This window comes from Felis catus, chromosome B3 (genome assembly GCF_018350175.1).
Source record: "Felis catus isolate Fca126 chromosome B3, F.catus_Fca126_mat1.0, whole genome shotgun sequence".
Lineage (NCBI taxonomy): Eukaryota > Metazoa > Chordata > Mammalia > Carnivora > Felidae > Felis > Felis catus.
Window position 1 is genome coordinate 58226427 of NC_058373.1, and position 26389 is coordinate 58252815.

General features: G+C 39.6%; 2 protein-coding genes across 9 annotated transcripts in view; one reads left to right on the forward strand and one right to left on the reverse strand.

The window, feature by feature from the left end:
• Positions 1 to 14054, forward strand: part of SLC30A4 (solute carrier family 30 member 4) — a 30507-nt gene extending 16453 nt beyond the window's left edge. For 3 of the 7 annotated variants that reach the window (XM_023255409.2, XM_023255408.2, XM_003987200.6), the window contains 5 exons: positions 4272 to 4425; positions 5882 to 6080; positions 6981 to 7086; positions 8206 to 8340; positions 8943 to 13530. In XM_023255409.2, coding sequence (XP_023111177.1) covers positions 4272 to 4425; positions 5882 to 6080; positions 6981 to 7086; positions 8206 to 8340; positions 8943 to 9097 — 749 coding nt within the window. In that variant the 3' untranslated portion in view covers positions 9098 to 13530. Of the gene's footprint in view, positions 1 to 4271; positions 4426 to 5881; positions 6081 to 6980; positions 7087 to 8205; positions 8341 to 8942; positions 13531 to 13753 lie in introns of those variants that run through there. The other 4 variants (XR_006599276.1, XM_023255411.2, XM_023255412.2 and 1 more) reach the window with 4 other exon arrangements.
• BLOC1S6 (biogenesis of lysosomal organelles complex 1 subunit 6) overlaps positions 1 to 26389 on the reverse strand; it is a 133986-nt gene that overhangs the window by 102036 nt on the left and 5561 nt on the right. The gene's annotated exons all lie outside the window — the stretch shown is intronic.

The window sequence follows — 26389 nt, forward strand, 5'->3', positions numbered from 1 at the left end:
CACAGCTTGTGGGTTCGAGCCCCGCGTTGGGCTCTGTGCTGACAGGTCGGAGCCTGGAGTCTGCTTCGGATTCTGTGTCTCCCTCTCTCTCTGACCCTCCCCGTTCATGCTCTGTCTCTAAACTAAATAAACATTAAAAAAAAAATTAAAAATAACAGATGGATGTCTTTGCTTTTCACCAAGGGAACTAGACATGAGGCCATTCCTTACTGATTACCGGAAAAGAGATATTGATACCAGGATCCTAATATGTTATTTTGGAAAGTTCTAGGAATCAGCTGGATTCCATTACTCTTAACTGTGGGCAAGCATTGGGATCCTTTTATGCTACTCACATGGGTGAAAACTGGTATGGAGAACTGTGTGTTCCGTGACAGGAACCCTAGTGGGCCTTCTAAGTATGGGAATCCTCCCTACCAAAAATCTGGTCATGCTTTAGTTTGACTTTCACTTCATTTATTTATTTATTTTTCAATGTTTATTTTTGAGAGTGGGGGGAGAGGCAGAGAGAGAGAGAGAGGGAGGGAGGGAGACACAGAATCCGAAGCAGTCTCCAGGCTCTGAGCTGTCAACCCATACACCAAAGCAGGGCTCGAACTCACAAACTGTGAGATCATGACCTGGGCCGAAGTGGATGTTTAACTGACTGAGCCACCCAGGCGCCCCTCACTTTATTTTTTTTTAAGTTTATTTATTTATTTTGAGAGAAAGTGCAAGTGTGAGCAGGGGAGGGGCAGAGAAGAGGGAGAGAGAACCCCAAGCAGGTTCTGTGCTGTCAGTGCAGAGCCAGAGGGACATGGGGCTCAGTCTCACCAACCATGAGATCATGACCTGAGCTGAAATCAGGAGTTGGATGCGCAACCGAATGCGCTACTCAGGTGCCTCCATTTTACTTTATTTTTCAATGTGTTTTTGCTTTATCTGAAAGTTCACAGTAAGGTAATTTTAAGTGTTTAGGAAAATTATCACTGGGAGGTGGGGTTGCCAGATTTAGCATGTGTTATGTGCATACGCACATTCTTTCAAGACACCCAGTATGTCTGAAAAATTGCATGGGACATACTTATACTAAAAAATTATTTGTTGTTTATCTGAAATGCAAATTTAACTACACATTCAGTGTTTTTTATCTGGCATACCTACTAGTGTAACTGTATCATTTACCATCCAAACCAGGACACTTTTGAGAGTAAAGTGGAGCACTTTTAATAATTTTGCCAGGACAACAGACATATTGGGACTATCCCAAGAAAACTATAAAGTATTGTCAGCCTAATTATAAGAGGTTCTGAAAGGATTTTTGATTACTGGTTTTAGATTTTCATAAGCAATCACATCTTTATGTCATTAACTTGTATTACTATGAATCTTTATAAATGTAAAGTGTATTGCTTTATAATTTTATATTAAGAAATATGACTAAGGCATCTTGACACATGATTGAAGTTCTCTTTTTTGGGAAGGTGTTGGGGGAAGAGTTTGAGAAGAATTGGTTTTATTTATTGAGTGAGTGAATGAGTGAGTGGGAGCAGGGGAAGAAGAGAGAGAGAGAGAGAGAGAGAGAGAGAGAGAGAGAGAATCCCAAACAGGCCCTGAGCTGTCAGCACAGAACCAGATATGGGGCTCAGACTCACAAAACTGCGAGATCATGACCTGAACCAAAATCAAGAATTGGATGCTTAACTGATTTAGCCATCTAGGTGCCCTGGTATTTTTTTAAGTAAACTCTAAAGCCAACATGGGGCTCAAACTCATGACCCCAAGATCAAGAGTTGCATGCTCCACCATCCGAGCCAGCCAGGCATGCCAGAATTGGTATTAAATATGAATTCTAAAGATAAAATTCTCTTACTTTGTGAGTTAAATGAAGCCACCACTAAGTACATGAAATTATGGTTTAAAGATATTTTAATTACTTTTTATTATATATATGTGTATTTTACTATCAGCAGTTATAACTTAGGACAAGAAATTCTGTATGTTTTCTGTCTTGTATTTGACTTAATTCTTCTCTTCTAACCTGTGTACTTCTTGTTTTGGGGGATATAGTAAATAACCTATTATTCACATTTAGCTCACCCTTCTTAATTTCATAGCCTTTTATCATCTGCCCTTGCTCAACCTAACTTCATTTTGCAAATCCACCCATAGATATTTGCTACATGACAACTACTCTGCTGAGTGCTACAGTAAATGTGACATGGGAGGAACTGGTCCTGTCCTCAAGCTGCTGAGAGTGTGCACTTGATGTGGTAGTCTCTCCACAGCTTTGTATATTTCACATTGTTTTTCTCTGTCTTCTTAACCCCGTCTCTTTTGAAGTGTGATGATTAGTATGTCAGAAATAGGCGTAGCATGGTTTTGAATAGGAACTGTATGTTGTCTTATTCCAACATTTGTTCAGCTGATGCACAGGATTTTATTGGAATTTTGTCTACATTAATGAGAGGTGTTCAGGAAACAGCTTAAAACAACTACTAGATAATTTTTCTGTGCTGTAACTTATGCATCAGAATAAAAATGTATCAAAGTTCAACAGATTTGAACTGCCTGAGGAACCTTCCAGCAATGAGTTGACTCAGATAACAGTTTCCCAGATTGTTTTACCTTTAACAAGATTGCCTGGTTTCTCTAAAGGAAAAATTTTCTTTACAAGTATTTTCTTGCTTTTATTGTTTTGATTATCAACAGTTGTTTTATATTATAATGTTGGTTAATTATTTAAAAATGTAAGTACTTCCCATTGCCCTATTTGTGTTATCTTGAAAAGCTATAAAATTATTTCTACTGTATACTCACATGGTAAAAAGTTTATATGATATAAAAGCATATATAGTGCAGTCATCCCTGTCTCCCAGCCACCCATTCTTTTCATAACCAGTTTTTTGTCAATATTTTATATATCCTTTAAGAGATTACATGTACAGATATTATTATATATTCTTTTTTCTTTTCACATAGTAACATACCATATGCACTCTTGTGTACTTTGCTTTTTTTATGTAACACTGTATCTTAGAGATTACTCCTTATCAGAACATAAAGAGCTATAGCCCTTTTTTTAACAGCTGCATATTATTCCGTGTTACAAGGCCCCTACTAATCACTTTATTGTTTTCAGTTGCTTGCTGTTATATACAGTGCCTGAGGAACAGCTTCATAACATCTCATTTTGCACATGTGCAACTCAATTAGCATGAATGTGTATGTCATTGCAAGAAGAATTTCTGCGTCAAATTGTATTCACGAATAGTTGAATGTCTTATTGTTTTTATGTCTAATTGTTTTTCTTTAAAGGTAATACATATCTGTGGTAAAACTTAAAACCTTACTGAAAAGAATAAAATGAAAAATAAGTTCTCCAAGCTTCTAGCCCCACTTCCTAGATGTAACACTTTGTTGTCCTTCTTGTGATTATCAACTTGCCTAATACTCATTTTTCTTTTTTTTTATTGTCTTTTTAAACATAAATGGCTTTATGATATTCCAGTATATGGATATATCATACTTCATCCAGTAAGTTCCTGATTGGTGGACATTTAAGATGTCTCCAGATATTTTTTGATACTAGTGAGGTTACAGTGAAGAACCATGTAGATACATGTATTTGCATACATATCATGTGTTCGTTCTATTGAATAGATTCCTTGAATCAAGGAATACATGCATTTTAAATATTGATTCATTTTATAAACTGCTCTCCAAAAAGATAGTTCCACTCAATACGTCCACCAGTATATCCTTGCTAACTCTGGTTAGTAAGATCAGAACTTTTTAATCTTTATGTGTTTAGTAAATGACAAAACACAATCATATTCTTATTTGAACTTCTTGTATTATGATAAGTTGGTCATTTCTGTTAATTTTCTATGTGTTAATATTTGTGTCCTTTACACATTTTTGTTATGGGTTGTTCACTTTGGTAGTGATTTGTAAGTGTAGTCTTCTATTAGGAAGTAGTCTGTGATCATGTATGTTAGAAATAATTTTTTCTCAGTTTTTCAGTTTTTACCATGTGTATGTTCTGTTAAATATACACAGTTTGGACCCTAAAGAGATGAGGGAAAGGTGGAGAGTGCTGGGAATGAATTAGTGGAAGATCCAGAGAAAACTACTAAACACATTTTAAATAAGGAAAATAACATGACAGAAATGATACAGTGTTTTTGTCTCTTTAGAGGAAAGATATAAATAAAAGATTGTGAAGTGTTCAGTTTGTATGAAGTGTAACAGCACACAGATATATCACTTTTTTATATTTTTCCCTCCAGAGGTTTTATCAGCTATGATTAGTGTGCTCTTGGTGTATATACTTATGGGATTCCTCCTATATGAAGCTGTCCAAAGAACTATCCATATGAAATATGAAATAAATGGAGATATAATGCTCATCACTGCAGCTGTTGGAGTTGCTGTTAATGTAATGTAAGCTCTATTTTTTTTTAACGTAATAGCTTTATTTTTTAGACTAGTTTTAGGTTCACAGCAAAAATTGAGCAGAAGGCATAGAGATTTCCCATATATCCCCTGCCTTCAAACATGTGTGGCTTCCGCATTATCAGCATCCTTCAGCAGAGTCATGCATGTGTTACAGTTGATGAACCAACATGAGCACATCACCACACAGTGTCCCTAGTTTACATTTGGGTTCATTCATTCTTGGTGTTGTATATTCTTTGGGTTTGGACATTATGGTGTCACACTCTATATTGTTTTCACATCGATATTTTTAAGTACTGTGAACTGAGAGATTTTTATACATGCATTCAGTAATGTGCAGTGGTATTTTTATGTATTTTAAAATTATATATGTTAAATATGTAATTTTTCTTATGCTAATAAAACACTTGGAATTATAAATTCCTCACTAGTTTGCTCAATTATGCTGAAGTTTGACCAACAATGAGGAATTTAAGTGGGACAAAGTTTTTTTTAACTTTTATAATACTTTTGTATTAATAAGATATTTTTAACTACAAACTTCTTTCCCTAAGAATTATGAAATTTTTAGGTTTATACTTAATCATTTGGATCAGCAGTCAGCAAACTTTCTTGTAAAGGGCCAGACAGTAAATATTTTAGGCTTTGAGAGCCATGCAGTCTGTTTTGCAGCTGCTCAACTCTGCTGTTACAGAACAAAAGCAGCAACATGTAATAATGTAAACAAATGAGCATGGCTGTGTCCCAGGAAAACTTTGTGTACAAAACCAGGCATTGGGCCACATACGCTTTACAGACCATGGTTTGCCAATCCCTGCCCTGGCTTCCATTCCTACTTAAAATCAAATCAAAATCCTTACCATCACCTTTTTGATAAGATCCTGTGTACCTCTCTAACTCATATCCTAGCATTCTTGCTCACTTTAGCAACAATGGTTATCTTGCTTTTTTGAAACACGTAGAGCACATTTTCATACAAAGGCCTTTGCCCTGGTATTCCTTCTGCCTAGAACCACCCTTTCACCACCACCTGCTTCTTGACTTGATTCGAGTCTCTGCTGAGAAGGAATCTCAGAGAGACATTGACCGACCACCCCCCGTCCCCCGACCCTAGCACTCTCCATCCCTCGAAATGCCTTACTTTTCTTCAGAATAGTTGCATTGCCTGGCAGTATTTTCTGTATTGATTTGTTGAATTCTCTGCCTTCTCTACTAGAACAGAAGCTAGTAGAGCTTCTACTGCTAGCATGGGGATAGGGATAGGTCTGTCTGATTCACTGTTTTGACCCTAGCACCTAGAATAGTACCTGCTACACAATAGGTGCTCAGATATATATTAAATGAATGAGTTCCATGTTGTCTCATTAGTGTCTGATTAGCAATAAATATTTTTATCAATACTGCTAGGAAGAATAATAATGTTTTCTTTTATTTTTGACAGAATGGGGTTTCTATTGAACCAGTCTGGTCACCACGCCCATTCCCACTCTCTGCCTTCGAATTCTCCTACCGTAGGTTCTGGGTGCAGACACAACCATGGGCAGGACAGCCTAGCAGTGAGAGCTGCATTTGTACATGCCTTGGGGGATTTGGTACAGAGTGTTGGTGTACTAATAGCTGCATACATCATACGATTCAAGGTAATAGGATTGCTAATTTTTCTATTTTAAAATATATTTAATTTCAATATTAAAACTAAAGGTAATTGTCTTTTATCAGTATATTGGACACCAAAGCTAGTCTTACTCATTTTGCATTTAGGGAGGCTTAACTGAGCCACCAGTATAGCTCTTTTGCTAACACTAAACACAGTAGTATCATTTTACAGAGTAACAATCTGTAGCTGGCTTCAGTACCACCTTCACTCAAGTTTAAGCCTTGTCCCTGAATTGCTAGGTATTGGCATGTGTGCTGGACTAGAAATCCAGAGATTTCTGTTCTAGTCTTGGCTCTGCCATTAATACTTTGAGCAAGTATTGAGCAAGTAAGTCCCTTAACTCTAAACTCTTATTTATTAGATTTATTTATTTTGAGAGAGTGCACACAGGCACACACATGCACAAGTAGGGGAAGGGCAATGAGAGAGAGAGAGAAAGCAAGTGAGCGAGAAACTCAGTCTCCTCACTCAGCACAGAGCCTGACGCAGGGCACTATCCCATGACCATGAGATCATGACCTGAGCTAAAATCAAGAGTCAGACAACCAACTGAGCCATCCAGGAGCCCCTCTAGATCAGATAAGTGGCTGCTAAAACTCGTTTGAGCTCTGATATTCTCTGGTTCTGGTTAGAAGATTTAGGGAAGGCACAGAGGAAAGCAGTAGAACAAATGATTAAACCTCTGGAAATAGGTCTTACGAGGAAAGGTATTTAAACAATCCAGGAAAGAGTCACAGTATCTAAATTTAAAGGTATTCTTCAGTCCTGGCAAAGGCAGCTAAAGAATGGGGGACATGGGGACAGAGTATGGCTTGTTTTGCTTTACAGTCTGTTTTATGTCAGTCTGTACTTAATCATACAATTTTGCTCTGTCACCTTTCAGCCAGAATACAAGATTGCCGATCCCATCTGTACATATGTATTTTCATTACTTGTGGCTTTCACAACATTTCGTATCATATGGGACACAATAGTTATAATACTAGAAGGTAAGATCTCACTAATATCCCCCGTTGTGGGTTTATTACTTCCCTAAATCAGATTGGGGGTGGGCGGGGTGCTCTAGGGTAGGTAGGAGTCCTGTCTTTTCTTTTTACAGATGCTTATAGGTTATAGTAACACCACTTTATGTGTATATAAAATATAAGAATTGATGTGCTCTCCCATCTGTTACCTATTCGATCCTTATAATCACTGAGAAAGGTAGGTAAGGTAAACATTATTATCCCTATTTACCAACAAGGAAATTGAGGTTCAGAGGGGTAACATAACTTGCTTAATTAAGGTAATGCTGCTAATAAATAAACTATGGAGCTAGGACAAAGATGCAACTCTTTCGAGTCTTAATACAATTATGTCTCCTGGTTTATTAATTCCTTAATTCCCATTTAACTTGCTATTTTGTTATATTTCCTACATCCCTACTTATATTAAGTATATGCCTATATTTTCAACAGTACGTTCATTATCAATGGATGTTCCCTTTTTTTCATTTTTTTTCTGTCTATCCTGGCTTTTTTTTTTTTTTAATGTTTGTTTATTTTTGAGAGAGACAGCGTGAGAGTGCAAGCTGCGGAAGGGCAGAGAGAGAGGGAGACACAGAATCCCAAGCAGGCTCTGTGCTATCAGCAGGGCTCGAACCCATGAACTGTGAGATCATGACCTGAGCCAAAATCAAGAGTCAGACACTTAACTGACTAAACCACCAGGTGCCTCTATCCTAGCTTATTTGCTAAATGAAGTATTCAGGTTTGATATATATATTTTTAAGTTGATTTATTTTGAGAGAGAGAGAGAGAGTACATGTGCACCTGTGCCAAGCGCAGGTGGGGGAGGGGCAGAGAGAGAGAGAGACAGCACCCAGCCCATCGTGGGGCTCAATCTCATGTGGGATCATAACCTGAGCCAAAATCAAGACTTGGATGCTTAACCAACTGAGCCACCCAGGTGCATCCTTGTCTTAAAGTATTAAGATATTTTAAAGTATTCATTTAAACTGAATTTGGTAAAGCCGTTTGAGTTCTTTGGGAAAAAAAATTCTATCAGTTATGTATAACTTTTTCCCCCAAATAAACTTTACTTATAAATGATATATTCTAAACTAATAGGTGTACCAAGCCATTTGAATGTAGACTATATCAAAGAAGCCTTGATGAAAATAGAAGATGTATATTCAGTGGAAGATTTAAATATCTGGTCTCTCACTTCAGGAAAACCTACTGCCATAGTACACATACAGCTAAGTATGTTGCTGACGGTAAATCCTGGGGTTGGTGGACTTTGTCTTTGGAATTGAATTTAACATTTTTGCTTTTAGATAAGTAGGAAAATTGTTTCTGCTGGAAAGATTTGCTTTAAGGGAGGGTTCAGACTTTTCAAAAGGTGAGTTGCAGATCAATAATGGCAGCCGAGCAATAATTTTCAATCTCTTTAAGATGAGACATTACAAATTGATTTTTGCTTTCAGATTAAAGCATGAAGTGTATCTACCATGCTGTATTTCTACATAAGAAAAGCTGGATCTGTTTTTATTTCTTTAGGTCATTTCACAGATTGATGCTTTTTATTTATCAAAACAATACATGCATGTGGTTTATTTTTGTTTAAAGTACAGAAGACTTGCAATTGATGTCCAGTATTCTTTCTCTGAGAGTGGACTAGAGGGATTGGAATAATGACAAGCCATCCTGGCTTTTTAAGCCGGTGTGCTTCTCCAAGAGAGGAGCTTCAAGAGGGGAGAAATCAAACTAATAAAAATAGGTTCACTGTATATGAAATTTGTTATTTCCCTGTGTCATTGTAACTTTGTACAATGAATAGTAATGATATTTTCTTGACATTGCAGTTCCTGGAAGTTCATCTAAATGGGAAGAAGTACAGTCCAAAGCAAAGCATGTGTTATTGAACACATTTGGCATGTATAAATGTACTATTCAGCTTCAGAGTTACAGGCAAGAAGTGGACAGAACTTGTGCACATTGTCAGAGTTCCAGTTCCTAATTTTATATGTTTTGGGGACCACTGCCTTATTTATCCTGCAGTCACAGACCTGAGAGCAATAAATGTGCACACCTGAAAGAGAAAATGGAATCCCTGACAGCTGTGTCCATATCAAGCACCTGTATCTCAAAACAATCACTCTAGCCTGAGAGTGCTACTTTCTGTTTAATGGTAAAAGGAGACTTCACCATGGTTTTCAGATGAAGATGTTTCCAAAACACTATTTATAGAATGAGACGTGACTCTACGGATACCTCAAAGAAGACAATCCAAGACCACATTTCACTAACTGTGACAGAGTACATGTCTTAAAGGGAGCATCAAGAATTCAGTATTTGCATTTAAAAATCCTTTTTAAGGACCATTTTTTATCAAGCTAGTGCTGGAAAACTGATTTTTTTTTATTAGGTAATCTTGACAGCCAGCTTCTGGAATTTGACACCCAGTTATGTTTTTACAGAAATTATTTCTCAACAGATTTCAGAGAATACTAGAAATTATCCAGATAGTGGAATAAGCATGTATTCCTAAGTGTTTCAGAAATGTTTTATTTCACAAATAATGTTATTATAGTTATACTTTATAAACAACTTTTTCCAGATGTTACAGGGTTTTGAATCTCAAAGTTATCATTTTGGTTATTTGTAATCTTAATCAGAACCAAATCTTTACATGTTGTGGTGGTCACTGTCATTAGGAATATTTAGGAAATATTTTCAATACTATTCTAAATGGCAGAAGTTAATCTTAAATTACTATATGGTGATTTAAAATATAGGAGTGAGGATGGAGTGTGGAATGTCAGATTTAAGTCTTCCTGCAGTCACTTTTATTATTCATGGAATTATCTTAAGAATAGCAGGAGACTGCAAAATGTAAACAATGATCCTCTGTCCTTGTAAGAACTGAAAGTGTGCTTGGTACCTTGCTTCCTGCCTCCATACCAGTTAGTCTGTGCCCCTTCAGGGTAAAACTCTGGAGAGCTGTGGTTCAGTTTGTAATGCCTATCTTTCACATGTAGATTAACCACATTCCTCCAGAGAGAATTTGTTTGATGATTTGGGTTAGGGATTCTCCACGGACTCCAGAAACCCTAAGATATAATTTTGAGGTTTTCCAATAATACCATAGCAGAAATGCCCAGAGAGATAGGGAGAAGACATTTAAAAAGAAAGAAAACATCAAGGGTTTTTGACCTTGTATTTGTGTTGTTTGAAACACAGGAATTGGGATGGACATTCAATCTGTGTTGTAGGGAGGCTAAACCTGAAACTTTCCAAACCAAATGCAACCTAATTGGTACCAGTTGTGTTAAAGGGGTAGCTGTGAATAATCAGGTTTCATTTTGCAACTGTTGGTTTTGTGATTATCTTTATGCACTTTAGAAGTCTATTTTCACAGGGACAGTTTCTTAACCAAGAATGGATGTGGTTCTTGAGGTTCTCAGAGAATCAGAGTACAATTACTAGGCAAGTTGTGAATTAGAAGCCTAGATAAACATGCAGATGACTTACAATATCAAAGAAGGAGAGGAAACAGATTTCGTGTTTCTACCAAGTACCTCACTGTACGTAAACCTAAGATAAAACCTGAAGTTCCCTAAAAGATGATTAAGAGTTGATGGTATCCCCCAAAAAAGGGTTGATGAGGGTTAATGGTATCTAGTAAAACCCAGTGTTTATTGAATTGAAAATTAACCTTATGCGGTTCTTGCTGTGAATCCATTTAAAATGATTTGAATTTTTCAAAAATTTGAGTAGTACATACATAGTTTAAGTCAAAATTCTCTTAAATGTGTAAGGCAAATAAGAATAAATGAGAAGCATTTCAGTGGACATCTGGGCATTTCGGACTTTGGGTACCTAGCAAGAGAAAGGAAAAGAACATGCATTGTATGCTAATGGCTTTCCCCGTATTTGCAGGTGTTTCCCATGTGTCCACTGAGCTTGTTTCTTGTAAACTTTCCTTTATCCTAAATAGGCGTATCTTACTTTTCATATCGACCTGTTCCTTGAAAAAGTTATGTGATAAAACAGTCTGAAATTCATTTGAGGATTGAAAAGGATTTTTTGTAAAATGCAGAAACAGTGAAAACTTTTATAAATTTTAGTGAGTGTGCTTTGTTTAAGTGAGGTACATGAAGTTCCCTGTGCTTTGTCTTTTGTAGCAAGGACTACACATTTTGTACTTGTGCTTTCCTGGGGCTGAGATTGAAAATTGATAGATTTCACTTTTTGTAACTTGACAAAACCCACACAGGACGATGTGAACTTAGCAGTTAGGGCCAGGGACTGCACGACAGAAGCCACAGAGCCTTGGGTCTGTCCCTACCCTGCTGAGCTGCAACCCTGAGACACACCCCTCAGACAGCCCTCACAGGAAGAGTTCTCCACTGTCCTGACACAGGCGCTGGGTAATTTTGGATAAACACTTTGCATTGTTAATTTTGCACTGAGAAAACAGATCACAACCTAAAAACTGGGCAGTTCTTCAGTGTGATTTTTTTTTGTTTGTTTGTTTTTAAGTAAGCTCCACAAAGCGTGGAGCCCAGTGCCAGGCTTGAACTCCCATCCCTGAGATCGAGACCTGAGCTGACATCAAGAATTGGACAGTTAATCAACTGATGCACCCAGGTGCCCCCAGTTTGATGTATTTTAATTAACATTTGCAAATAATCAGAGTTACTTGTATATATAAACCTGTCAAAACTCTGGCCAGAGGCAGCATTTTGATTTATTTTAGGAAAAGACCTATTTTTCATTAACGACCATGCTGCCTTACAAACCTAATGTGAGGAATATAGTTGAATAGGGCATCTTTCAGAGAGCTTTGAAATGTAGAACCATTTCAAATAGAATTCCCACATACACTTCCCATTAGCTGTGCCTTGTGTAATGTGAGCCCAGATTTTTGCAGCTTGCAGCTCCTGTCAGTATTGTTTGCCAAATCACAGGCTCTCTTATTTTACTGTTTTCAAGTTTGGGTACTTTATTTCCATTTTCTAAAACTAAGTTTCCTGCTCTTAAAAGTCTCAGTGTTCTGGTTCTGTGTCTTGAACCCAGGTGTCCTCACTGACAGTGTTTGTTTTTAGTAGAATTTTCCCAGAATAGACACAGGCAAGATCAGACACATGAGCTTCCCTTTTGTTTAAATGTGAGGAAAACCATCTTTCAGAAACAAAGCACCACTTATAAACTTTTTCTTCGTGAGGAAGAACCCTTTTTTTAAACAGCTGATTGTTCTTGATCCAGATTTCTCTTGGACACTGAACTTTACAGTATAAGTATGATAGAAATAGACTACAGTATACAACCATAAGTGAAGATTCTCTCTAATAAGACTGGATTGTGTTTCTTAAACAACTACTCTCACCACTTTAGAAGAGATAGTCATTCACTTTTGAAACAAGCACAATGAGGTAAATTTATTTTCTTTTTATGAATTTATGTGAATTGGTTCACGATAATGAATAAGGTGTGTTTTTACAGAATCTGAGCCCTATTGGAATAAGATTTTAGGCAATTTTCCTGTTGACTCTACCTTACATATAGTAAATTTAAAGTTACAGAATGTGTTAATAGATGTAAGATTAGTTCCTTTGGCTTGGTTTCTTTTTAAACCAAGCTTAGCTCATGAGCCAGTTGAGTATTAGTCCCAAAGAATAGTGACACCTTGCTATATGCTGTGTTGAGGGGAGGTGAGTCTGATTTCCAAATGATTAAGTTTTTTTGTCTCTAACCAAAACATGATTTGCAAACTCTAACTACAGATCTGCCACGGGAATCTTGCTGGAAAGGACATCAGATTTGTTTTACAGCTCACCAATCAGGGATATTTTTTGTTATGTTCGTAGGAGCCCGCAAATTAGAAGAAATTGTCGTGGGAATTCCTCAGTATTGAATTGTGTATGTGCATTCAGGCCATCCGATCCTTGAATTCCTGCTTACAAAGGGTTTACTCTGTTACGTTATTCTTCCGATCGTATTGTAAAGACCAATATTTTCTGATTTTTGGTAAGACTGGAAAACATTTACGGAGACTTTCCCAATTACATCTATGCGTCAATTTAAATATTGCAGTTAAGTATATTCTGAAAAATTGAAATGGCCAGTATGTCAGCTTTGCACCTGGAAGATACCTTATATCTGGAAAGCTTATGCTTCTCTAAAAATATATGTTATTAAGCCATATCACAGTTTAAGAAATTGTATATACTTTTCCATTTGCCCTTCCAGAAACCAGGTATTTTGCATACGATTGATTTTAGGAAGATTTTGAAGCTGGTGTTTCTCCATATAATTTAAGATCAAGGTATAGTATATGTATATGTACTGTATTTGCAATTTTCAAATTGTAATTTCCTATACATTTATTAAATAAAGTATTGTTTTGCTGTGTGGTTTATTAAAAAATGAAAATATATAATCCTGAAATTTCTGGGCTGCTTTATTGAGCAATAGCAGACCTTAAAACATAGTAATAATCTTAAAAAGCATTGGAAAATAGATGATAACCTAGTTTTATAAACTCAGACTGTAATGCCCTGTTTAAGGTGTTTAAGAACTAAACCTGGGAAAAACCTTCCAGATAAAGAAAAAAAGAGCTATTAAAAGAATCTATAACTTTTTCTACAAGTCACTTTTAATATTCCTGCAGGCCCAGCAACAATGGCAGAAAGGAAAGAGATGCTCCCGTGAAAGTAAGATTGGTGAGGGCCTTTGTGAAGTCTGAGAGGAATGACCTGGTGACCCTCCGATGGTACAGACAGGGGGGGTCAGCACACTGTGCCTCATGGGCCGAGTCTGGCCCGCAGCCCGTTTTGCGTGGCCCATGGAGCTGAAAATGGTTTTTGTATTTTTTAATGGTTAAAAAAAAAAAAATCAGAAGAATGATATGTGAAAATTACGTTGAACTTTAAATTTCAGTGTAAATAAAGTATTCCTCAAACACAGCCACACTCTTCATCACGTATGGTTACCTGTGGCTGCTTTCGTGCCGCGGTGGCAGAGTTGAGCAGTTGGGACAGATATAAAATATTTACTATCTGACCACTTGTAGGCGAAGTTTGCCCGCCCTTGGTTTCAAGGCTCTTAACAGCGCAGATGGATGCGGCAGGCTTTTCTGGAGCCTGCTCGGAAGTTTCTGTGACTGGCCAGTCTGAAGGCCACCTGCGCTGTCAAAGCTTCTTCCCCTCCCTTACCTTTTTTTCTTTTGTCTGTCTTCCTCGGAAGTTTGAGGCAGAGATAGAGGAGAAGAGGAGCAGGATTTCAAACACTGTCTATGTGCCATATACTCTCTAAGTTTACTAGCAAAGCAGTTTTCTACCCCCTAACACCAGGATCATTTCAGAATACTTTTCAATATACAGGTTTACTGGATTTTTTAATTTTCACTTAAGTTATGACAAAAAATAAAGAAAATGTCCAACCTACTGAACCAATTCTCTGAGATGTCCCAATTTCAGTATTATGGTATCTTAAAGATGAGAATGCTTCTCAAACCAAGTATGTAGATCTCAGTGGCTAAAACACTGAATTATATAATATTTCTTAGAACTTTAGCAAATATGCGTTAAAGTACCCTATGTGTGTTGAGTACCCTATGCAGCTTGTGCCAAATGGGTGCTCACGAATGAAAAATACCATTTTATCTGCTAAGACGAAATTTGGTTATTGGGCTTTAAAAATAACATGTTCTTGGGGCGCCTGGGTGGCTCAGTCGGTTAAGCATCCGACTTCGGCTCAGGTCACGATCACAGTCCGTGAGTTCGAGCCCCGCGTCGGGCTCTGGGCTGATGGCTCAGAGCCTGGAGCCTGCTTCCAATTCTGTGTCTCCTTCTCTCTCTGCCCCTCCCCCATTCATGCTCTGTCTCTCTCTCTCTCAAAAATAAATAAAAACGTTAAAAAAAATTAAAAAAAATAAATAAAAATAAAAATAACATGTTCTTTAAAGTTTCCCAGTCACCTAGAGAAAGACTCCTCTATTTTTGAAAATAGTAATAAAATATAGTTTTAGGTAAGTTATAGTAGTGAGATGTTAACATATGATTTGATTACTTACCTAGCTGTATATCTATTTTGATGTGTCATTTTTTTCGTCCTTGTCAGATGCCAAAATGAATTCGAATTTACTTTACAATAAATTATAAATTAGACTTACAAACTCTTACTTATGCCAAACTTTACATTTTATTTTATATATTAGTTGGATAATGTTTTTGGTTATAATTCCAGCTATGATATAGTATATTTTCTTTAAGCTAGAATATAGCCTAAGCATAAATAGGAAGTATGAAGCCTTCTGACTAAATATCATCTTTACATAAATCATGTGTTTAAGATTAGGAGCTTTAAAAATCCAGCCTCAGTGAAATTTTCAGGCAGAATTCTGGTTTAAGGCTCTATGTGACTTTTACAGAACATGAACTATAAAGTTTGGCCAATAAACATGAAGATGATACTTTGTAAGTTACCAAATTCCTTCTGTGAACTTTTCAAAAATTTGTTCTGGTTTGACTTGAAATTCCTGTTTGTTTTACTTGCCAGCTTCTGCATATTGGTTTGTGGGGTTTTGGTGTGTTTTGGGTTTTGGTGGGTTTTTTTGTTTTTTTTTTTTTAACACTTCTGTTCACTTTAACAAAATGCTGGCGCCATGGGGAAAATGTGTGTGAGTTGGTTTTTCTACATAATATACTGAGCTATTTCTTGGGAAGAAAGTAAGGATTTTTTTTTAATGGAAATTTTCAGAGACCCCATGAACGCAAAGCCAACCTGAAAGCAAGACAGACCACCTCTGTTCCCTTGACTTTCCTAGGATTGAAGATCTGCTCCCACCCTCCCTCATTAGTCTTTCTTCTACTTCCTCCCCAGAGGAATCCTAACAACATAAATGGTTACAGGGACACTTGCCTCAGGACAGTGATTGTAGTGGATATCTGGCCTAGTCAAGGAATGAAGAAGTGGGGTGAAGAGGAGAGTTTCCTGGACTTCCATTCGTTAAATCAGTTCCCTGTGAAGGCTACTGGCAAATCCTAGTTCCAACAGGCTCTTAATCACTTTACGGTCTGACTGGAGTTTCAGCAGTATCTGAACACAAGCCTATACCATTGTTGCTTTGCTTTTTTGTGTAAGAATATTTTCCAAAGTCCTGCATATTTGTTAAAATTCTAAGAAATATTATATAATTCAGTGTTTTAGCCATTGAGATCTACATACTTGGTTTGAGAAGCATTCTCATCTTTAAGATACCATAATACTGAAATTGGGACATCTCAAAGAATTGGTTCAGTAGGTTGGACTTTAATAAGGTATATTGAGACTACCTCCAGATGTGAATTCATTTTACAATCATTTAACCAAGAAATGATCTGTGAAGGCCACCTCCCTACCACTGAATATGTTGTGGACTAGAACAAAAAATTGCTGTGTATTTTTAAAAATTAAACAGGAAATGAAACAATATTATGTTTTTGGAGAGCGTCTTGGGTCATACCCTCACTCCTACAAATAGAAGATCACACTCCCATTACGGATGGCTTGAGAAACTGGCCTGTAGGATAAAGTCCATCCTCTTGGTAACGACGTACAAAATCCTTCTGGTTTGGTGACTGCTCACTTCTCCACCCACGATTCCACCCTTTCTACAACCACTATCCTATCTCCCATGCTTCAGCCATACCAAACCACAGTCCAATTTTGGTTAAAGGGGAAATAATTGCTAACATTTATTGAACCTTTACTGCCTTTCAGACACTGCTATATACTTAATTGTGTAGTTCTCACGATGGTATTTTGATAAATATTACAATCTTCACTTTACAAATGAAGAAACTGAGACCAGGAGAAGTTAACTGCCGTGCTGAAAGTCACACAGGTAGTCATGTAGAAAGAGAAGGTCACAGACATCTCTTAAATATAGTTATAACTAGTAAACAATATAAAAGGGATCCAGTGTAGACTACTGTAGTCAAAATCACAACCATTAGACCATAGATGTATACAAATAATGGAAGTATAATAGTTTAGGAAGACACAACTTTCCATAATTTATATACATGCTTAGCAAAAAAGTAGCCAAAAGTTTACTCTATTTCTTAATTGAGTTCTTGTTTTTTGAGGCACCAGGATAGTGCTAAATCAGGTTTCAGCATGTTCTCACTAGCCTTTCCTTTCTTCGTTCCTCAGTCCTCATAGCCATGACTGGGAAGGGTTGGGACCCAAGCCACAAGGGCCAGGCTCCTTCTGCCATTTCTTCAATAGCCAGCCACTGCTTTGCTCTCAGGACGATGCACTTCTGTGTCCACAACTGGTCTTGTTTGTGAAGGGGAAGGGCTAGTCCATGTTACAGTCAACGTACCATGGGACCCCCTGGGCACAACAATCCCCCAAATCTTTTTTTTTTTTTAACGTTTATTTATTCTTGAGACAGAGAGATACAGAGCATGAACGGGGGGAGGGGCAGAGAGAGAAGGAGACACAGAATTGGAAGCAGGCTTCAGGCTCTGAGCCATCAGCCCAGAGCCTGACGCGGGGCTCGAACTCACGGACGGCGAGATCGTGACCCGGGCTGAAGTCGGACGCTCAACCGACTGAGCCACCCAGGCGCCCCAACAATCCCCCAAATCTTAAGTCAATGTTTACATTGCTTGGGGGTGGGGGGGGGGGGAGGGAAAGGTGGCTAAAACAAGCAGAAAGGGTTGTGCCCACCATTGAATCCTTACCAAGACAGGATCGAGACAAAGAAACAGCTCAGAAATATTACATACAGACTGTGAACCCATGGAAAACAAAAAACACAAGCCTCCAGTAATTCATAGATATTTCCAGGAAGTCAATGAACTTCCCACAAGCCATGGAATTATGGGTTAAAGCTGATCTCATCTTGGTTGGGAGTGGGTAAGATGTAGTAGATATCTGGGTTAGTTACTAGGTAGCTCCAAACCAAATAGATGCTTTCATTGTGAGCTCACACAGAGGTATGGACTCAGCAGACTGCCTAGGTTTCCATCCTGGCCCTCCCCTCCCTTTCTAACACTGAGATTTGGGGAAACTTTTTGAACTTCTCTGTGCTCGGTTTCTCTGTCCACAAAATAAAAATATTAACTGTTCCTGCCTCATGTGACTTTTATGAGGATTAAATGAGCTACATAAAGAAAGTGCTGGGAACACATCATTATTACTACAAGTTAATTTCTTCACAAAGGCACTGCCTATTATTTTTTTACTTGGCTAATTGAGCAGTGCCAGTCTTACAGCTCCCAGAACGAGGCAAATTTTCTTATCCTCTGCTCCTTTGCCCCTTCTTTATCTGGAAAATCATTTCCCCAGCTTCTTTACCTCATAAAAACCAACTCATCCTTAAAGATTCTCCTCAGGTATCATCTCCTCCAAAAAGCCTTCCTTTCCCTCCCTATGTGAATTAGGAGCCCTTCTTCTGTGCCTACCTCCCTCCCTCATTTGGTCACTGTGGGAGCCACCACTGTCTGATTACCCACAAGCCCTTGGGGGAGGGACCTAGGTGTTTTCTTTGAATTTCTAGTGTTAGAGACACAGAAGGGCTGTGTGAATATTCCCACAGTTAGAAACCATACATACACTAAATATCTTTTTTTTAATGTTTGTTTTTGAGAGAGCGAGAGAGTGTGAGAGAGAGAGAGAGTGAGCATGAGTGGGGGAGGGACAGAAGTAGACACAGAATCCGAAGAAGGCTCCAGGCTCCGAGCTGTCAGTGCAGAGCCTGATGTGTGACTCACAAACCGTGAGATCATGACCTGAGCCAGTCAGCCGCGTACCCAACTGAGCCACCCAGGTGCCCCACTAAATATCTATTTTTGCATGGAAATTTTTTAAGGAGCCCTAAGAATCCTCACTGTCAATGCTGTAATCTCTTTTCCATAATGTAACTGAAACCCTATCATAAAATTGCTTCTCTGAAAAAATGTTCCAGATTGGCTATCTCCCAATAACGAAGAATTGGGTTTTTTTATACTTGGGTATGTGTAATTATAGTATAGCTATTCAAGAATTTCTGGTTATTTTCTGTATCTCTTTAAAAAGATTACAACAGAAATTAGACCCATTTCTGAAACATCCCAGACAATTACACAATTAATTGCAACTAAATTGGTATTAACAGCCAGTAGCTATTATCACTTACAGAACCTGATAATCTCTCCCAGAGCCCCTCCTTAGTAGCACCAAGCTAGTGTTTGTCAATTCCTATCTTGCTGATAACAGCTTGTTTGTTTTACAAAAGACACTTTATTTTTAGAAGATGAATAGTAACTATTTTCAGCTTGAAGCTGGGGGACAGCTTACACTACTTTGAAAGTACTGATGGAGTTGAAAGCACTCATTTTTTAAATATGTATATATTTTAATGTTTATTCATTTTTTGAGAGACAGACAGAGCACAAGCAGAGCAGGGGCAGAGAGAGAGAGAGAGAGAGAGAGGGAGACACAGAATCCGAAGCAGGCTCCAGGCTCTGAGCTGTCAGCACAGGGCTCGAACCCACGAACTGCAAGATCATGACCTGAGCTGAAGTGAGTTGCTTAACCAACTGAGCCACCCAGGTGCCCCAGAGCCCACTTCAGATCCTCTGTCCCCCTCTCTTCTTGCCCCTCCCCTGCTTGCACTCTCTCAAAATAAATAAACCTCAAAGAAAGATTTTATATCTAATGTTTTATTTATTTATTTATTTATTTATTTATTTATTTATTTATTTATTTAGAAAGAGACAGAGTGTAAGCAGGGGAGGGGCAGAGAGAGGGAGACACAGAATCACAAGCAGGCTCCAGGCTCCGAGCTGTCAGCACAGAGCCCGACGCAGGGCTCTAACTCAAATCATGAGATCATGACCTGACCTGAATGAAGTCAGATGCTTAAGTGACTGAGCCACCCAGGCACCCCTAAATCACTCATTTTTTAAAACTAATTATTTTTTTTCTTTTTAATTTACATCCAAGTTACTTAGTATGTAACTAACTCAGTTATGTGGTGCAATAATGATTTCAGGAGTAGATTCCAGTAACTTATCCCCTACATGTAACACCCAGTGCTCATCCCACCAAGTGTCTTCCTTAATGCCCCTTGCCCATTTAGCCCCTCCCCCCAGCCACAACCCCTCCAGCAACCTAATCACCCTTTATTCTCACGGCTAAAACATAATACCAAACAGACAGATGTACCCTGGAGTAGGAGGCAGAAGAACCGATTCTGGTCTCAGCTTTGCTAGGTGTGTCTCATTGGACAAGTTACTCTGTTTTGCCGGGACTCAGCCTGGCTGTCTGCATAGTTAATAATAATAAAACATTGATTGAATGCTTAGCCCTGTACATGCCGAGCAGTGTTCTAAAGGCTTCTCAGGAGGGGCGCCTGGGTGGCCCAGTGGGTTAAGCGTCTGACTCTTGATCTCAGCTCAGGTCTTGATCTCTTGGTTTGTGAGATCAAGCCCCACTTCGGGCTCTACAATGACAGTGTGGAGCCTGCTTGGGATTCTCTCTCTCTCGGCCCATACCCTGCTCATGCACATGCATGCACATTCTCTCTCTCGTTCTCTCTGAAAATAAATAAACATTCAAAAAATAATAATTGCCCAACTGGATGGACAGGTTACCTTAACTCTGACCTCATCTCTCCCAGAACTGCCTGAGGCTTACTGACATTTTTTGTCAATAAAGACCCCGAGGGGCTATGCTCTTACAGCTTCTTCTCTTATGTGTTTTGTTGTTGAGACACTAAAGACAGGCAGTATGATGTGATGAGGAGAAAGTTTGGATCCAACCTGTGAGGGCTCAAATTCGGCTCTATGAACTTAATAGCTGGGTGATCTTAGCCTGCACCTAGCCCTCTCAGCTGCACAAGGTAACACCCTGGATGTCACAGGTTTGCTTTAGGGGTGAACTACCACGATGTCCATAAAATGTCTAGTGTGGTGCTTGCCGTTCAATACATTGTCATCTCCTCCTCCCGCTCCCCACTCCGTGATTGAGAAATCGCAAGTGTCGCCACTGGACCTATCTACTTAGTATAATTCAGGAAGCCTCTTATACCAAGGAGTAACGGAAGGATGGAAAGAAACTAACATCTGAGATTTTATGTCAAGTCATTTCAAACCTATCAGCTTCTTCTCACTGGGGCAGAAGTGACCCCTAAGTGTATGTTCCGGTTCTGTCGGTATGAACTAAGGTAAATTATTTGACCTCTTTGGGCTCAGTTCTTTCACCGGTAAAATGGGGGTCATAAATGTCACCTGACCCCAGGACTGTTGGGAGGATTACACGAGGTGATGCATGCCAAGTGCCTGGTGCGTGCCAGGTGCTCCTGAGTGGTGGCTGCAGCTGCCATTATTCCCATTTTGGTTTCCTGAGCTTCCCTGGCCTCACTAGAAGCTTTCCTGACACCCTGAAAAGAACACCAACGTCATAACTTAAATACACAGTTGAGGGGCAGGACCTGCTCCCCAAATGACTCATTCATAACCACCCCAGCACAGGTCATGCCGTCAGTGCAAAGATGACATCTTACTATGCTTGCACTTCCTTCCACCAACGTCCTGGGCTGGGGGCTGCTTCTGGCAAAGTACCACAGGCAGAATCTGTGAGTCATGAGCAGAAGGACCTAAAAATTCTTAGGAAGATTCTTGGCTCAGTACACCCACAGCCACTAACTCAGGGCCTAAACTAGTTTTTCTCCAGAGGGAAACATAAGTAGAGATGTGTGTATACTGTCACAGTGACCGAGTGAGGGCTTAGACTATGGGGAGTTCCAATGAGCATGGCGCCCCCACCACGTCCCTGGGACAGGCACAACTAGTCCTAACACAGCATGTGTCTCCTTCTCCCTCCCCTTCACAGCAAATGTCCCCCCCCCAAAAAAAAAAACTGCCTGAAACACCAAATTCACCAACTGCACCTCTATTCTCTAAACATACCACCATCTCTGTACCTGGTTCTTATTTTCACAGGTTATATCACTAGGAGAGGCTTCATCCCTCACCCTAAGCCCATACCACTCCTGGGGCCATCCCAACACCTACACAGACTTGAACTACTCTACTTTATAATCACACTGGATTCGTCCTCTCATTCCCCAGTGGACTTAGTACACCCATAGGCAACCAGACTGAGTCCACAAGAATGTAAGTATCTTAAGGGCGGGGTCCGTATCCATTTTGCCCCATCCTATCCTTAGTGTCTAGCAAAATGAGCGGCACAAAGTGAGTCTCAATAGATCTTCACTGAATGAATGAGGAATGAATATATTCCGAGATTAGAGCAGGAGTGAAAGTCTCTCCCTGGTACAAGATCACTGGAGTAATAAATACATTCTAGAACTGTGCTGCCCAATATGGGAGCCACTAGCTACATTTGGCCATTTAAATTTAATTACTATATTTTTTAACGTTTATTTTGAGAGAGAGAGAGAGCACGCATATATGCAAGCGTGAGTGGGGGAGGGGCAGAGAGAGAGAGGAAGAGAGAGAATCCCAAGCCGGGTCCGCACTGTCAGCTCAGATCCAGATTTGGAGCTCAATTTCACAACCCTGGGATCATGACCTGAGCTGAAATCAAGAGTTGGACACTTAACCGACTGAGCCATCCAGGTTCCCCTAAATTTTAATTAATCTTAATTAAAATTAAATAAACAAAATTAACTCACAAAAATAAACTCAAAAGGGATGAAAAACCTAAACGTGAGACAGGAAACCATCAAAACCCTAGAAGAGAAAGCAGGCAACAACCTCTTTGACCTTGGCCATGGTGATTTCTTGTTTGACACATCTCCAAAGGCAAGGGAGTTAAAAGCAAAAATGAACTTTTGGGACCTCATCCAGATAAAAAGCTTCTGCACTGCAAAGGAAACAATCAAAAAACTAAAAGGCAACCGATGGAATTGGAAAAGATATTTGCAAATGACATCTTAGACAAAGGGCTAGTATCCAAAATCTATAAAGAACTCACCAAACTCAACACCCAAAAAACAAATAATCCAGGGAAGAAATGGGCAGAAGACATGAATAGACCCTTTTCCAAAGAAGACATCCAGATGGCCAACAAATGAAATGATGCTCAACATCACTCATCATCAGGGAAACACAAATCACAGCCACACTGAGATACCACCTCACACCAGTCAGAGCGGCTAAAACGAACAACTCAGGAAACTACAGATGCTGGCGAGGATGCGGAGAAACAGGAACCCTCTTGCACTGTTGGTGGGAATGCAAACTGGTGTAGCCGCTCTGGAAAACAGTGTGGAGGTTCCTCAAAAAATTAAAAACAGAACTACCCTATGACCCAGCAATAGGACTAGTAGGAATTTATCCAAAGGATCCAGGAGTGCTGATTCATAGCACTTGAATGTTTATAGCAGCACTCTCAACAATAGCCAAATTATGGAAAGAGCCTAAATGTCCATCAATGGATGAATGGATGAAGAAGACGTGGTTTATACATACAAAAGAATACTATTTGATGATGAGAAAGAATGAAATCATGCCATTTGCAGCAATGTGGATGGAACTGGAAGGTATCATGCTGAGTGAAGTAAGTCAGTCAGAGAAAGACAGGTATCATATGTTTTCATTCATATGTGGATCTTGAGAAACTGAACAGAAGACCATGGGGGAAGGGAAGGGGAAAAAATAGTTACAGAGGAGGGAGGGAGCCAAACCATAAGAGACCCTTAAATACAGAGAACAAACTGAGGGTGGATGGGAAGGTGGGGGAGAGGGGAAAATGGGTGATGGGCATTGCGGAGGGCACCTGTTAGGATGAGCACTGGGTGTTACACGTAAGCAATGACCCACGGGAATCTACCCAAAAAACCAAGAGCACACTTCATACACTGTATGTTAGCCAATTTGACAATAAATTATATATTTTTTAATTTTTTTTAACGTTTATTTATTTTTGAGACAGAGAGAGACAGAGCATGAACGGGGGAGGGTCAGAGAGAGGGAGACACAGAATCTGGAACAGGCTCCAGGCTCTGAGCTGTCAGCAGAGAGCCCGACGTGGGGCTCGAACTCACGGACCACGAGATCATGACCTGAGCCGAAGTCGGACGTCCAACCGACTGAGCCACCCAGGCGCCCCGACAATAAATTATATTTTAAAAAAATTAAAAAACACTGTAAAGTTACAACTACCATATATTCCAGCCACAGCATTCTTAGATATATACCTAAGAAAAATGGAAGCATAGATCCACACAGAGATTTGTATAATGATCTTCATAGCAACTTTATGTGTATTGGCTAAAAACTGGAGAAAAGAAGCAAATGTTCATCCACAAATGAAGGGATAAAAACAAATGTGGTATATCCATACAACGAAATACTACTGAGTGACAAAAAGGAATGAACTATTGATACACACAACATGGAGGAATCTCTAAATAACTCTGCTGAGCAAATAACATAGACAAAAAATAATATTGTGTAATTCCACTTGTATAAAATTCAAACTAATCTATAGTGACTGAAATACTGACTGAAAGCAGATCAGTGGTTTTCTGTGTGGGAAGAGGGAAGGGCGAGAGGGAAGGATTACAAAGGCACATGAGGAAACCCTGGGCTGAGAGAGAGGCTCCCTGTCTCAGCTGTGGTGATTGTTGCACAGGTGTATACACATACCAAATATTATTCGGTTGTACTTTTTAAACATGTGCAGAGGACATTGTCAATTATATCTCAATTAAAATCGAGGGTTAAAAAAACTGCAATAAAACTAAAATTCAGTTCCTAAGTCGCTTTGGCCACATTTCAAGCACTCAATAGCTTTATGTGGCTTATGGCTACCTCCCTGGACAGCAAAGAGACAGAACTTTCCATGCAGAAAGTGTTGCGCGCCGCTGCTCTGGAATAAGAAAATCGGGTGCGCGGGGGCCTCAGAAGCCATCTGCACCACCCGCCAGCAGACCATAAAGCTGCTGCAAAATTCCTGGACTGTTCCTGTGGCCTCCCAAGTACCCGGGGCTCGCCCTGCAACGTGCTTAGCCCCAGGGCGTTCTCACCAAGCTCTTCATTCCATCCACTGTGCTCCACCAGCCTCCTGGCCTTCACCTTCCCTCCCCTGGGATGCCTTCTCTTTCACCCCTTGGCCCTCAGTGAATACCTCACATCTCTCTCCTGAGAAACAAAGTAAGCCTCCTTTTGGATCCTGGCCCCAAGTCTGGCTGCTGCCCTCCTTCCCTCCCTCGCAAGCAAAATCAGGCAAGGGTGGGGAGTGTGTCCCCGCTTCTTCTCCTCCTTTTTGCCCAAACTTATTAGACTTTGGATTTTACTGCCCCCTCTTGAGCAAATCTCTCCCCCAAGGTCACCAGTGCTCTTTCAAGTGACATCACCACTGAACATATTTCAGCCTTTTAAGTTACTAGGTTTCAAGCTTTCTCTTTATTTTCATAAATATCTTTTTTTTTTAACGTTTTATTTATTTTTGAGACAGAGAGAGACAGAGAATGAACCGGGGGAGGGGCAGAGAGAGAGGGAGACACAGAATCGGAAGCAGGCTCCAGGCTCCGAGCCATCAGCCCAGAGCCCGACGCGGGGCTTGAACTCACGGACCGCGAGACCGTGACCTGAGCTGAAGTCGGCCGCTTAACCGACTGAGCCACCCAGGCGCCCCCTCTTTATTTTCAATACATAAACCGGCATATGCTTCAAACATTAAAGCCAGATAGAAAGACACACGGCAAATATCTGTCTCCCCCCAATCAGTAACCACCTGTTTTAGCTCCTTGGGTGTCTTCTTCCAGAACCTACTCCCCGATTTGTCTCCCCACCCTGCAGAGCACACACAGTGCTCTCTGTTCACTGATTTTTCAGGCCGGCAAGCCTAGCACTCCCTCAGGCTTTTGTTTGCTGACTCTTCACTGAATGGGCAAGGGTTTTTCTTAAGGCTTTATTTTTTCCTAGAGCAGTTTTACGTTCACAGCAAAAGATTTTCCATCTTCCCTAATGCAAATTAAACTGAGGTGAAGTTTTTTCTTCCTAGTGGGTAAAATCTGAACGACTTGGGAGACTGGGGTTTTTTGTTTTGTTTTGTTTTGTTTTAGTTTTCAGGCTTCCACCATACCTTGGCCTTTCTCCACCTCTCTTCCTCCTCCAAGAGTCTAAGAATAAGAAGTTGACCATTTTTCATAAATTCACTGTCCACTGGATATCCTTTTTTACTAAGTGCCTCTTTACAAGACTCTTGCTCCTTTTTCTATTGCATTCTTTTTTTTTTTTTTTCCGAGAGAGAGAGAGAGACCATGAACGCTAGAAGGTAGAAGGGCAGAGGGAGACAG